The 12,004-nt window shown below is 62.4% G+C and overlaps 1 protein-coding gene across 3 annotated transcripts in view; it reads right to left on the reverse strand.

Moving 5' to 3' along the window:
• KIF9 (kinesin family member 9) overlaps window positions 1–12,004 on the reverse strand; it is a 38,503-nt gene that overhangs the window by 7,932 nt on the left and 18,567 nt on the right. For 2 of the 3 annotated variants that reach the window (XM_070391132.1, XM_070391131.1), the window contains exons 10-17: window positions 10,738–10,815; window positions 5,744–5,812; window positions 5,069–5,173; window positions 4,061–4,116; window positions 3,719–3,809; window positions 3,125–3,258; window positions 1,382–1,573; window positions 111–325 (exon numbers count right to left, since the gene is read on the reverse strand). In XM_070391132.1, the coding sequence (XP_070247233.1) occupies window positions 111–325; window positions 1,382–1,573; window positions 3,125–3,258; window positions 3,719–3,809; window positions 4,061–4,116; window positions 5,069–5,173; window positions 5,744–5,812; window positions 10,738–10,815 (940 nt within the window). The remainder of the gene's footprint in view (window positions 1–110; window positions 326–1,381; window positions 1,574–3,124; window positions 3,259–3,718; window positions 3,810–4,060; window positions 4,117–5,068; window positions 5,174–5,743; window positions 5,813–10,737; window positions 10,816–12,004) is intronic. The other variant, XM_070391133.1, reaches the window with a different exon arrangement.

The raw sequence follows: 12,004 nt of genomic DNA on the forward strand, positions 1-12,004 counted from the left end.
CCCACGGCCCCAGGGGGCCCTCCCACCCCGTCCTCCGGCTCCCGAGGCGGTCCCACTCGGAACAGCGTGACTCCGACCCCACAGCCCCGGCCACCTTCCCACCTCCTTACCCTGCTTCTCCCGCAGGGACCTCTGGGCACTCAGTCCCTCCTTGGTGACGTCCATCTCCCTCTTGATGGCGTTGATGCGCTGTGTGGTCTCACTGGCCCTTTTCCTCCGCTCGTTCAAGATGGACTTGTTTTCTTTGAAGATGCGGTTGATCTCACTGCCTCGCTCGTTCTTAAAGTCCTCAAAGGCCACCGGCTTGGAGGGTGGGGTGCTGGGCCTGAAGATGGAGGGGGAGGGGGTCAGCTATCTTGGAGCCACCAGGTCCTTCACCTGTCTCCCCTGGGGCCTTGGCAGCAGGAAGGCCCAGCTTCCTGGGCACCGCCCCCCGCCCTCCCCTGGGGGGGGGGGGGGGGGACCAATCCCTCCTCTGTGTTACTCGCACACAAGGGCGGGTGACCGCGGCACAGCACGAGGGGAGCAAGGGGACGCGGAACCAACAGAAACCAAAGCAAACCTCGCTCTGCTGAACCTCCTTCAGGGATTGCTTTGAGGGATTTTTAAACGCTGGAGGTCATGCGGCATGAATAATTTTACATCTTTTTTTTTTCTCAGAAGCATTCTTTCCCGCTATAAAAAACTCTCTGAGAACTCCAGTTAAGGAGAGGTGAGATTTAGTGCCGGGGGGAAGGGACTTGTCTGCATCTCCCGTGCCGGGAGGGACAGAGGGAAGGAGAGAAAGACAGCACACCAAGAACTGGGCACAGTCACAGGTGAGCCGTGAGTCAGGGTGTGACCGGCATAGTTCTTCCATCTCCTCTGAGTGTCTGGACGTGGTCACGCTGGGGTGTGTGTGTGTGTGTGTGTGTGTGTTCATGCACATCCTCGCACACCCCCAGGGAGGAGACGATAATCCCCTGGTGTCAGCTGTTAGGTGTTTGGTTTTGCTTTTCCAGTTGGCGCCATGGCCGCCTTCTGCATAGACCTCTGTCCAGATCTCTGGTCATTTCCTCAGGGCAGGTTCCTGAGAACTCACTCCCTCGCTCACGAGGAGAGGAACCGTGTGGCTGGAGGAAGGGGTCTACCACCTGGAAAAGTTGTTGCTTTCTGAGTCATTACTTATTCCAAAAATATGTAAATTCAATCCCAAAATAGTGGCTACTCGGAGGGTCTCATAAGCCTGTGCTTGGACCCTCGCAGGTGATCCCGGGTGGCCTCCTTCTGGGCTGTGCAACGGGGCCTGCCTGTCACCCCGTCTTCTCTGCAGGGACTCCACATGCTGAGGATCACACCCTGGCTTGGGGGGATCAGGGCTGGAGCTGCGTTAGACGGTCACCTGGGTGGGCGTGGCTCCTCCTTGGGGGAGTCCGAGGGGAGGGTCTCGATGTTGGAGGTCTCCCGGTCCCGCAGAATCATGTCCTTGACGTCCCCCTCCTTGGAGAGTGGGGTCAGCTGGGTCTTGGAGGTGGAGACATCCATATCCTTGCCGCTCACAGGGCTGCTGCCACCTTCCTTTTTTGCCGGGGAGCTGGAAGGAGAGGGTGGAGCCCCAGGGCTCAGGCCTGGGGAGGGGGGCGTCCCCCACGCTGACGGAGTGCCCTTTCTCCGCCCTCGCACGTGGAGCCCCATCCCGCCCAGCTCCCACCTTGGTCCTATGCCCAGGGGCAAGGACAGAGTATGACCCTGAGCCATGCAGATGGGGAGAGAAAGGAACCCGCCCTGGAGCAGTCTGGGCAGGAGGCCCCGGGCCCTGGGGGGTGGGCCACAGCTCTCAGGGCCACCCCGAGTCCCGAGGCCTCTCTGGGAAGGACCCGCAGAGCCTCCACCAGGCGGGCTGCTTGTGGACCAGCCCAGGACCTGCTCTCCGCCCACACCGGTGCCCACCCAGCCAGGACATGGCTGCCGGGTCTCCCGCCCAGAGAGGCCCATGTGAGCAGGGCCTGTGCTGACAGGAGATGCCCCTGCTGGTTCCTCCTCTTCATTTTCGTGCAACATCGGCTTTGGGGGAGGGGAGGAAGCCTCGTCTACCTGCGACTGCACCGATTAGATTACGATTGCAGAACGGGGTGGGGCTGGGGGGGCGACTCTGCAGTCAGTGTTGGGCCACATCCTTTGGAGAGTGATCGAGTGATCGTACCAGCAACAAGGGGCGGCATTCACTCACTCATCCTCACAGCAACTCCAACGACAGCGATGCTGTCATTATTACTATTCCACTTTGTTCTTAAAACAATTTTATTTATTGATTTGAGAGAGTGGGGGAGAGAGGGAGAGAGAGAGGGAGGGAGAGAGGGAGAGAGGGAGAGGGAGGGAGAGAAGAAAAGAAAAGAAAAAAGCCCATCGATGTGTTTCCCACTCATTCACACATTCATTGGCTGATTCTTGGCTGTGCCCTGACCGGGGATCGAACCTGCAACCTTAGCGTATCAGGACGACGCTCTAACCCGCAGGGCTTGTTGTTCCCGTTTCAGAGACGGGAAGGCGAGGCCCAGAGAGGCTCAGGCTGACACAAGGGGAGAGGCCCCGGGGATGAGAGAGGCGGGGAGTGAGGAGTGAGGGGTGCAGCCACCCCCTCCAGAACCTGTGCTGCTGCCTGCCTCTCCGCAGCACACGCGGGGCTGAGTGAGGGAACCCTGACCCCCCCACCTTGCACCCACAGAGGAGTCTGGCCTGAGTGGTGACTGGGGTGTTGGGTGGTGTGAGTGCCAGGCAGCTGGTCACAGAGGACTCTGTTGGGAGGTGGGTTTGACAGGAAGTAGCGGAGGGCAAATGCCAGCCCAGCTTCTGCCTGAACGCTGCTGGGCTCAGCGGAGGTGTGACCTTGGCAGGGACTTCCCCTCCCTGGGCCTCAGTTTCCTCATCTGTGAAATGGACGCACTAGCTCCCAGCTCGTGGGGCTGCTGTGCGGTGAGGGGACAGCCCCCTGGGCCCATAGATGTTGCTAGTATTGGCAGCAGGGACACGCACTGTGGCCACAGAGAAGCGAGACCAGAGGAAGGGGGAGACAGGTAGCGTCCTCCCTGTCGCCAGCCCAGGAGGGCCAGGTGCTGAGCGGCAGGCCAGCAGGGCAGTCACTCACCTGAGCTGCTCCTTCAGTGTCCTCCTGGACTTGGTTTTCTTCCCAGGTTTGCTAGAGTAAGAGGCAACCCCAAGTCCAAAGCCTTGTCCGTCAGACTCACCCACCAGGTGGCCGTCAGCATCCATAAGCCCTGCCTGGACAGAGGCCAGCGCGGGGGCAAAGGTCAGGCTCAGGGTTTGTTCCGGCCTTTGGGGGACACAGCTGTGCGTGGGCTGAAGGCTCGGGTGGGCACGTGTAGCCCACAGCAGGCGGCGGCGGCTGCCAGCTTCCGGCCGTCCCCAGCGAGCCTGTCTCCTCCCCACCTCCCCCCGCTGGCGTTTGGCTCCAGGCCCTGGGATCCTCGGGCCTTTCCCAGCCTTTCCCAGCACAGTGGCAGGAACTGTCTTGTTCACCATTCGCTTTGTCTCCCGTTTTGGAGGCCCCTGCGAGCCACACGGGGCTGGCCTTGCCTCGGTCACCCCACACTCACCCTGCGTGACCCCACCTGTTCCCACCCTACACGGGCTTCCAGGCAGGACACCTGCTGCCTCTGGAAAGGTCTTGGGAGAGAGAAACCTGACGCGAGTGCTGCCAGCAAGAGGCAGCTGTGCGTACCTTCTGGACAGCAGAAATGGCTGCAAAGTCGTTCTTGTCTATGAGGGTGTACTTGCGGCGCAAAGCGGCTTCCACCTCCTGCTCCTGTTGGCTGGGGAGAGTGAGAAAGAGCGGTGCGTCCTGCAGGCAGAGGTTCGGGTGTGGCCCCGCGGGAAGGAGCCGGCCCTCACCGTCGACCAGACCTGACAGGAGCAGCTCACCTGTGCCTGGGTCCCCAGGGTGCACCCACGGCCAAGCCCCCACCCGCAGAGGATGCACTCGCCCAGGAGAGGCCGGGGGTGTGCTTGGAGGCGGAGTCACCCTCCCCCCATGAAGGAGTCGGTGGGCAGGGGGGCCCCTTACGTCAGAACCACCCGGAACTGGTTGAACACCTCCTGGATCTGTCTGAGGTTGATTATCTGGAGAGAAGAGAACGAGGCAGGTTAGGCCTTGGCACCGGGGCCCAGGCTGGGTCTGTCAGTGGAGAAGCCAGGACCGGGGCTGACCGGGGACCATCTGCCTCGAGAGCAGGACGTCTGCAAACGGCCTCTCAGCACGGAGGCAGCACAGCCCGCGGAGGACAGGGGCACCTGGTCACTCCTTTCCAAACCGAGTGCTTTCTGAGCTACAGACACCCGTTTCTAAGTGAATCTCCATAAAACCGGAACGGCTCTAGTTTGAAAATACTCAGGAAAGTCGTTCTATGAAGCGTGCTGTCCTCAGCTCCCCCGCTTCCTCGAGGCCCCATTCTGTGCCTTCCTGTGGGTGCAGACACGCCCACGCCTGTGGCTGGAGGAGGCCGCCTCCCTCTGGACCCTGACCCACAAGCAGTGCCCTTGACCGGGTCGGTCTGGGGCTGCCCTGGCCGGGGAGGCGGGTCTGCAGGCAGCTCCTATGAGGAGCTGGCCGCCTGCGCTGAGGGAACGGTGCATCCCCGAGGGCCCACCCGCCTGGGTCTGCCTGCGGACAGCCAGCGTGGCCATCATCCTTGCCCGGCCTGTTCCACCTCCGCAGCAGCACTGAGGAGCCCGGCTCAGGCCCCTTCCCCGCTAACGAGGCGAGGGGACCCGGGTACCGAGGTCACGCAGCAAGGAGACGCGTGGCTCGGGTGCGACCGGGCTGCCTGGCTGCAGGCCCGCTTGGTCCAGGCATGGCTTGCGTCCTGTGCGCTAGACGTTCAGGCCGCTGGCCCCTGGGCGGGGCACCCACAGCCTGGTCACCCTGAACCTGGAAGCTGAGGCCTCGGTGGCTGAAGGGACTCTGAGATCGGGGTCCCCCCACGCCCACTGCACCCTCTCAGGGGAGGTCCCAGGGCCAGCACAGCGGACACTGGGGTCGGACACGGGTGGGTCCGGAGGAGAGGCTCCGTACATCGATCTCGTCCAGCGCCCCGTCCAGGTACCGCCGCACCTGGGAGTTGATTTCCGCGATCTGGACCTCGTCCATGGGGTCGTAGTTCACATGCGAGCGGTTGGCCTTGGAGGAGGAGGCAGAACATCAGCTCGCGGCGCTGAGCCCACGGGGCGGCAGGGGGCATCCTGAGAACCAGCACGGGAGCCTGGGCCCCTCCTGGCCACCAAGCCAGCCCCACCCTCTCTCCATCGGGCCTGGAGGAGGGGGCCTGGCCCAGGCCAGGGGCTCTGGTCAGCAAGGGACAGCCGAGCCAGCGAGGGGAGGGGCTCTGCGGGCGGGTTCTAGGAGGAGGGCATGGGAGGGCGGTGCGGCCTCAGCCTCCGGGCCCCTCTGGACCTGAGCGTCACCCAGGCAGGCCCCTGCACTCCTGGCTCTGTGCTGCCCCCCCACACCCCAGCCTGCCCCACATCCCTGACCTTGACCCATCATGTCTGCCACGTACCCCAACCTGCTGGCCCTCGGCCCTCGTCCTCCTGCCGCCTGCCTGCCTCTGCTCCCTGGGCCTCCGACCCCCTGCCCGCCAGGCATCCCTAGCCCCCCCAGTCTGTGTTCCCCGAGTCTCCCTGACAACGTGGCCTCTGCCCATCTGGCCGCCGTGCACCCAGGCCGGCCCCCAGGCCCCTGGCCCCTTACCAGGCTGTCGTGGATGGCCAGCTCCTGCTTGAGCAGCACCAGCTCCTTCTCCAGGTTCTTGACCATCCGCTGCCAGGGAAGCATCAGGGGGTGGAGCGGGCAGTCAGAGAAGCCACGGCTTCTCCCCCGTCAGCCCAGTCCCTGCCCTCCGTCAGCCCGCGAGCCCTTCTGTGGACTGATCCTGAGTCTGGGCGATTCCCTCCCCACTGGTGACTTTCCCCAACTGGGGTGAGTTTAGGGTTTGAGGGGCCTCGGCAGCCCCGGCAGAGGAGACGCAGAACAGAGTGAGCACTGGCACCCCGAGGGCCGCACCAAAACCCAACTCCGCCCTGGCTGGTGTGGCCCAGTGGGTAGAGCGTCGGCCTGCGGACTGAAAGGCCCCGGGTTTGATTCTGGTCAAGGGCACATGCGGGGTTTCGGGGTCGATCCCCAGTGGGGAGCGTGCAGGAGGCAGCTGATCCATGATTCTCTCATCATTGAGGTGTCTATCTCTCCCTCCCTTCCTCTCTGAAATCTTAATAAAAATATATATTGTTAAAATGGCCACTGGAGGGAGCCCTTGGCAGTGGGATCCGGGACCCAGCTGTGGCCAGTGCCCTGCCCGAGGTGGAGAACCTGGCATCTGGGAAGCGACTGCTCCTTCGGGTGGGCTTACTCAGCGGGGACGGGGGTGGGGGGGAGGGGTCTGGCTGAGCTGCTGGGGGTCTCCGACTGGAGGACTGTCCAATGTGACCTCTGGCCAATCAGGTGACACGGGGAAGTGGGCCATCAGCCCGGGGGTCACCAGCCTCCAGGACACACCCTCTTCCACTGACCAGGGAGAAGCTGCTTGGACGCAGGCTGGAGCGGCTGACCCCACGGAACGACGCCTGGCAGCACTCGGCTGACCAACTGCCTTAGAGAAACCGGAGCGTTCCCTGGTGGAATGAACGCTGTGGACACAGCACAGACTCACATTCCCTGCCAGCCAGGCGCTTTCACCGTCACGCACGGAGGATGGCCCTGAGAGCTCTGTGTGAGCCAGCACCAGGCCGCACCGGGCCGCACCGGGCCGCACCGGCCACACCAGGCCACACCAGGCCGCACCAGGCCACACCGGGCCACACCAGGCCTCACCGGGCCAAACCGGGCGGCACCAGGCCTCACCGGGCCAAACCGGGCAGCACCAGGCCGCACCGGGCCGCACCAGGCCGCACTGGGCAGCACCTGGCAGCACCGGCCACACTGGGCAGCACCAGGCCGCACCGGGCAGCACCTGGCAGCACCAGGCCGCACCGGGCAGCACCTGGCAGCACCAGGCCATATCAGGCAGCAGCAGGCAGCACCGGGCTGCCCCGGGCAGCACTGGGCAGCACCAGGCCGCACCGGGCAGCACCAGGCCAGCAGCTCTCAGCCGGGAAAGCTTCCCTGGAAAGTGGCGACCCCCCCACACCTGCAGGTGTAGCCCCTCTCGGCAGAGCGCAGCACCCCTCGTCTCTCTGCCGTCCGCTCGAGCCCAAGGCTCACAGAATCGCAGCTGGACAGGGGGAGGTCAGCAGCCCAACCTCCCTCGTTCGCCCGGTGATTACCCCGAGGCCCAGCTGCTGGCGGAGGTGGATCCAGAGCCCAGCCTCCTGCCTCACAGCCAGGCCCACCAGCCAAGGAAATCTGGGAAGCTCTTCCATCGCCTCGCACACAGGTGTCAGCGGGGAGGGAGGTCCTGGGAGCCACCTGAGGACGGGCTCATGGGAAAGGGGCAGCAGAGCAGGTGTCCCCACCGCTCTCAGCGCTCAGGCTCATAAAGGAAGGCGCTCATCCAGGGCCACAGCGCAGACTTCAGAACAGAAGTCACTTCCCAGAGCATGAGGGTCCTCCCGGCAGGCACACGCCCACCGCCAGGCTCACAGGCGGCCACGTGACCTCCTGAGTTAGAACTCCAAGTAACAAGAAAAATAAATGTAAAAACATGAAGCCCCGGCCAGGTAGCTCAGGTGGTTGGAGCCTGGTCCCGATTCGCCAAGGTTGTGGGTTCGATCCCAGTTAGGCACAGAGGGGACTCAATCAAGAAATGCATCAATAGGTGCAACAACAAATTAATCTCTCTCTCTCTCTCTCTCTCTCTCTAAATCAATTTTTAAAAAGTTTAAAAATCAAAGACTTAAAGCTGCAGAAAAGGATAGAAAACAATGCCATGAAATGTAATTAGACCACCCCCAAATCTGGATTTAACCGCATGCTGCCATACTGGCATCTGTGTGTGTGTGTGTGTGTGTGTGTGTGTGTGAAGACATAAAACGTTTCGGATAAATGTGAAGTCCCGGTGTACCCCAGTCCAAGCCCATTCCCCCAGACACCCGAGAGGGACCCTCCAGCCTTGTTTTCCTCTGTCACTAGCGTGTGCGCGCACACACACACACACACACACACACACAGATGGCACCCACTGACAATGGTTGGACTTCTGTTTCACTTTGTGATGGTGCAAACGCGATGTGGCTCAGCAGAAACCAGCGAGGCTGAATGACGTTGGGTAGGTTGAATGCATGTTCAACTCACGATATTTTCAACTTGAGACGGGTTTCGGACGTCGCCCCGTCGTCAGCCCAGGAGCATCTGTACCCGTGAGTGGTCGTCAGTCTCGCTTCGAATGTGTTTACACTTGGAGTCGATGTCAGATGCTACCGTTCGGGCCGCTTCAGTCCCCACCTGACATGATCCAGGTCAGGCCCTGGCTCCGGCTCCCTCTCTGCACAACACGCATCGCCACTCCCCCCGAAAGGTGACTGGTCATGTCCCCACCTGCTCACAAGGAGCAGTGAGAGCCCTGTCCCCTGTAAACCTCTTTACACACACCCCTGCGGTCTACTCTGTGACGCAGACCTGGCAGGGACCTGTGGGAGTGAGCGGAGTGCTGGCCAACATCTCCTGAGCATCAGCAACAGGACAGCACTGTGCGAAGAGTTTTCCATCCATCACCTTATACATAGTGTATATATATATACTAGAGGCCCGGTGCATGAAATTCATGCAGGGGGTGTGTCCCCCTCAGCCCGGCCTGCACCCTCTCCAATCTGGGATCCCTCTCACAATCCGAGACTGCTGGCTCCTAACTGCTTCTGCCTGCCAGCCTGATCGCCCCCTAACCACTCCCCTGCTGGCCTGATCACCCCCTAACCACTCCCCTGCCAGCCTGATTGACGCCTAACTGCTCCCCTGCCAGCCTGATCGCCCCCTAACCACTCCCCTGCTGGCCTGATCACCCCCTAACCACTCCCCTGCCGGCCCGATCGCCCCCTAACCACTCCCCTGCCGGCCTGATTGATGCCTAACTGCTCCCCTGCCAGGCAGGTCGCCCCCAACTGCCCTCCCCTGCCTGCCATCTTGTGATGACGTGAGAGCGACCATCTTGCGGCCGCCATCTTGTGATGATGTTGCATGAGGGCATCACGCAAGGGCCTGACGCCACCTAGGCTTTTATTATATAGGATGTGTGTGTGTGTGTGTGTGCGCATATGTATATAGTTAATTGATTTCAGAGAGGAAGAAAGAGGGATAAAGAGATAGAAACATTAATGACAAAAGAGAATCATTGATTGGCTGCCTCCTGTACACCCCACACTGGGGATCAAGCCCACAATCCGGCTGGGAATCAAGCCATGACCTCCTGGGTCATAGGTCAATGCTCAACCACTGAACCACACTGGTCAGGCCTCATGTTATTCTTTGCATCTTTTTTTTCTTTTTTTTTAATCCTCACCTGAGGATATTTTTCATTCATTTTTAGAGATAATAGAATAGAGAGGGAACGACAGAGAGAAACATCGATGAGAGAGAAACACATCGATTGGTTGCCTCCTGCATGTGCTTTGACCAGGGCCCGGGCCAGAGAGAAGCCCGCAACCAAGGTACATGCCCTTGACGGGAATTGAACCCGGGACCCTTGGGTCCGCAGGCCGACGCTCTATCCACGGAGCCACAAGACCAGGGCCCCAACTTCACAGATAAAGAAGCTGAAGCTCAGGAAGACGACGGATCTTGCTGAGGCCACACAGCTGATGCAGGGAAGCAGGCTGCTGAGCCACGGCAGCCCAGGGCAGGGGCCGGGGCTCCCAGCCACCGAGCCAGCGGTTCTCAAAGTGAGGCCTCAGAGCAGCAGCAGCATCAGTGGAGAACGCCTAGAAATGAGACTCCTCGGGCCCCATCCCAGGCTGACGCCATCAGGAGCTATGGGGCCGGTCCAGGGGCCTGTGGTCCAGCAAGCCCACAGCATCGCCCTGGTGCCCGCTCAAGGCTGAGAGCCAGCTCCAAGCGCTGTTCCCTCCCCCCCCCCCCCCCCCCCCGGCCTCCCCCCACCCTAAGCCACAGGGCCTGGCGTTTGCCGCCAGGATGTGGAATCCAGAAAGTGTAACGGGTTTGGCAGGAGCTCAGGGCATGCATGTGCCCCTGTGCGCAGTAACTAGGATTCCACAAGCACAGTAAACGCAGCCGGATGATCAGCACATGTGTTTCCCTTTACGAGATGCTGCCAAGATGCTCTCCAGCGCGGCCGGATCCATTCTCCGACCAGAAAGAGAGCGGCGCCCCTGTCTCAGGACCTCTCGCCACCAAGTTGCAGTCAGAAAAATTCTAATTTTTGCTCGTCTGGGGTTTTAATTTGTATTTCCCGGACTCATGGGAATGCTGAGCGTTCCCTCTGATTGGTCAGCCCAGCTTGCTGGGCTGGGAGGGAGGAGGTTTGCAGGGACACACCCGGTGAGGCTGGGAGATGGCCCAGCTGGCTTCGCTCTCCAACAGGCAGCTGTCAGTCAGGGACATCCCTGCTGATGCCCCAGGCACCCCTGACCTCACCCTTTCCCCTGGTGGCAGCCCCCACAGGGGTGTCCGGCGACCCCGATGGCTGGCCGGTCCTGAAACAGGAAGGGACTGGCCCGGATTACACCTCTGGTTGAGGCCGGAAGGGAAGCAGGCCTGTGTGACCAGCACCCACCCCCACCGCCCCCGCAGGCCCCCAGTACCTCAGCGTCGTACTTCTCGTTGACGGCAGGCTCGGTGGTGACCAGCTTCATCCTGCTCGCGAACCGCAGCGAGGACAGCTGAAACGGGACAGACTCGCTACTGGGGGCAATTCCTTGTGAGGGGAGAGATTTCAGAACAGGAAAGGGCTCCACTAGGATGGCGAACGCCTGTTTAGAGACAAGCTCCACATCGGCCGCGGGGTCTCCTGCGACCGTGCAGTGACCTCAGGAGGGTCTTGCCCGAGCCCCTCTGGAGGGGCCGCCAGGGGCAATGACGCGGCAGCCGCACAGGCAGGCGCTGGGGACACGGCCGGACACGGCCCACCACGCGGCCGGCTGCTCCCTGCGGGGGGAGGAGCAGTGGTGCCCGAGGCCACCTGAGACCCGGCCTCACCCGGAGGCCGACTCGGAGCCCTGAGGCCGGGAAGGACGGGAGGGGGACAGGTCACCTGGGAGTGGCCCAGGGAAGGGCCACAGGGGTCCTCTTGGCAGCAATCTGGCGCCGGGTCTGGTGGCCAAGACTCCGCCGCGGACCCACTGTGCGACCTCGGGCAGGTCTGCGACTTCTGCCCCCCGGGGTCCCGGGGAGACCGGAGGTGAGGCGTGCAGCGTGCTCTGGGCAGCACCGCCCACAGGGAGCCGCGGCAGGGCCTCCATTCCCACAGCTGAGCTGCCCCGTGAGGGGCGGGCAGGTTCCCCCACCGCCACCGCCGAGGCCACACGCCCTCACTGTGGCCACCCCCACGGCGTGTCAGCGCAGGAGCAACAGGACCCTTGACAGGAACCGCCTTCCGGTTGTAAACATTTGGGGAACAGAGTCACCAGCTGCCACTCCCCAGTGCGCCCTGTCCCCAACCCCGGGGCCCCTCGGCCGCTCCTCGGGCTCGGCTCCGGGCACAGATCTCCAGCGGCGTGGGCACAGCTTCGGGGGCAGCAGGTGCCAGGAGAGCCGCTTCCCGGGCAGTGACCGTCTGGGGGGGAGGGGGGCGGAGGCCTCATAGGGCTCCTCTTGGGGTTCAGCCAGGAGACCAGGAGGCCCTGACGCCTGCCCCTGGGGAAGCCGCCTGAGCGTCAGAGGGAGCGTCCATCCCGCCCCCGAGTCCAGGCCCTTAGCAGGCGGCTCCCTGGAAGCCAGACAGTCAGCCCCTCCTGCAGGAAGCTGGAGGCCAGCGGAGGGTCCTGCTCTGTGGTGTCCCGGGACAGGACCGACGAGGGTTATCCGATGGCTGAAGTGCCCTAAACACCCGCATTTTAAAAGCGAAGTGTC

Source organism: Myotis yumanensis, unplaced genomic scaffold (genome assembly GCF_028538775.1).
Source record: "Myotis yumanensis isolate MYYU_CA2020_CCGP unplaced genomic scaffold, mMyoYum1.0.hap1 SCAF_14, whole genome shotgun sequence".
NCBI lineage: Eukaryota > Metazoa > Chordata > Mammalia > Chiroptera > Vespertilionidae > Myotis > Myotis yumanensis.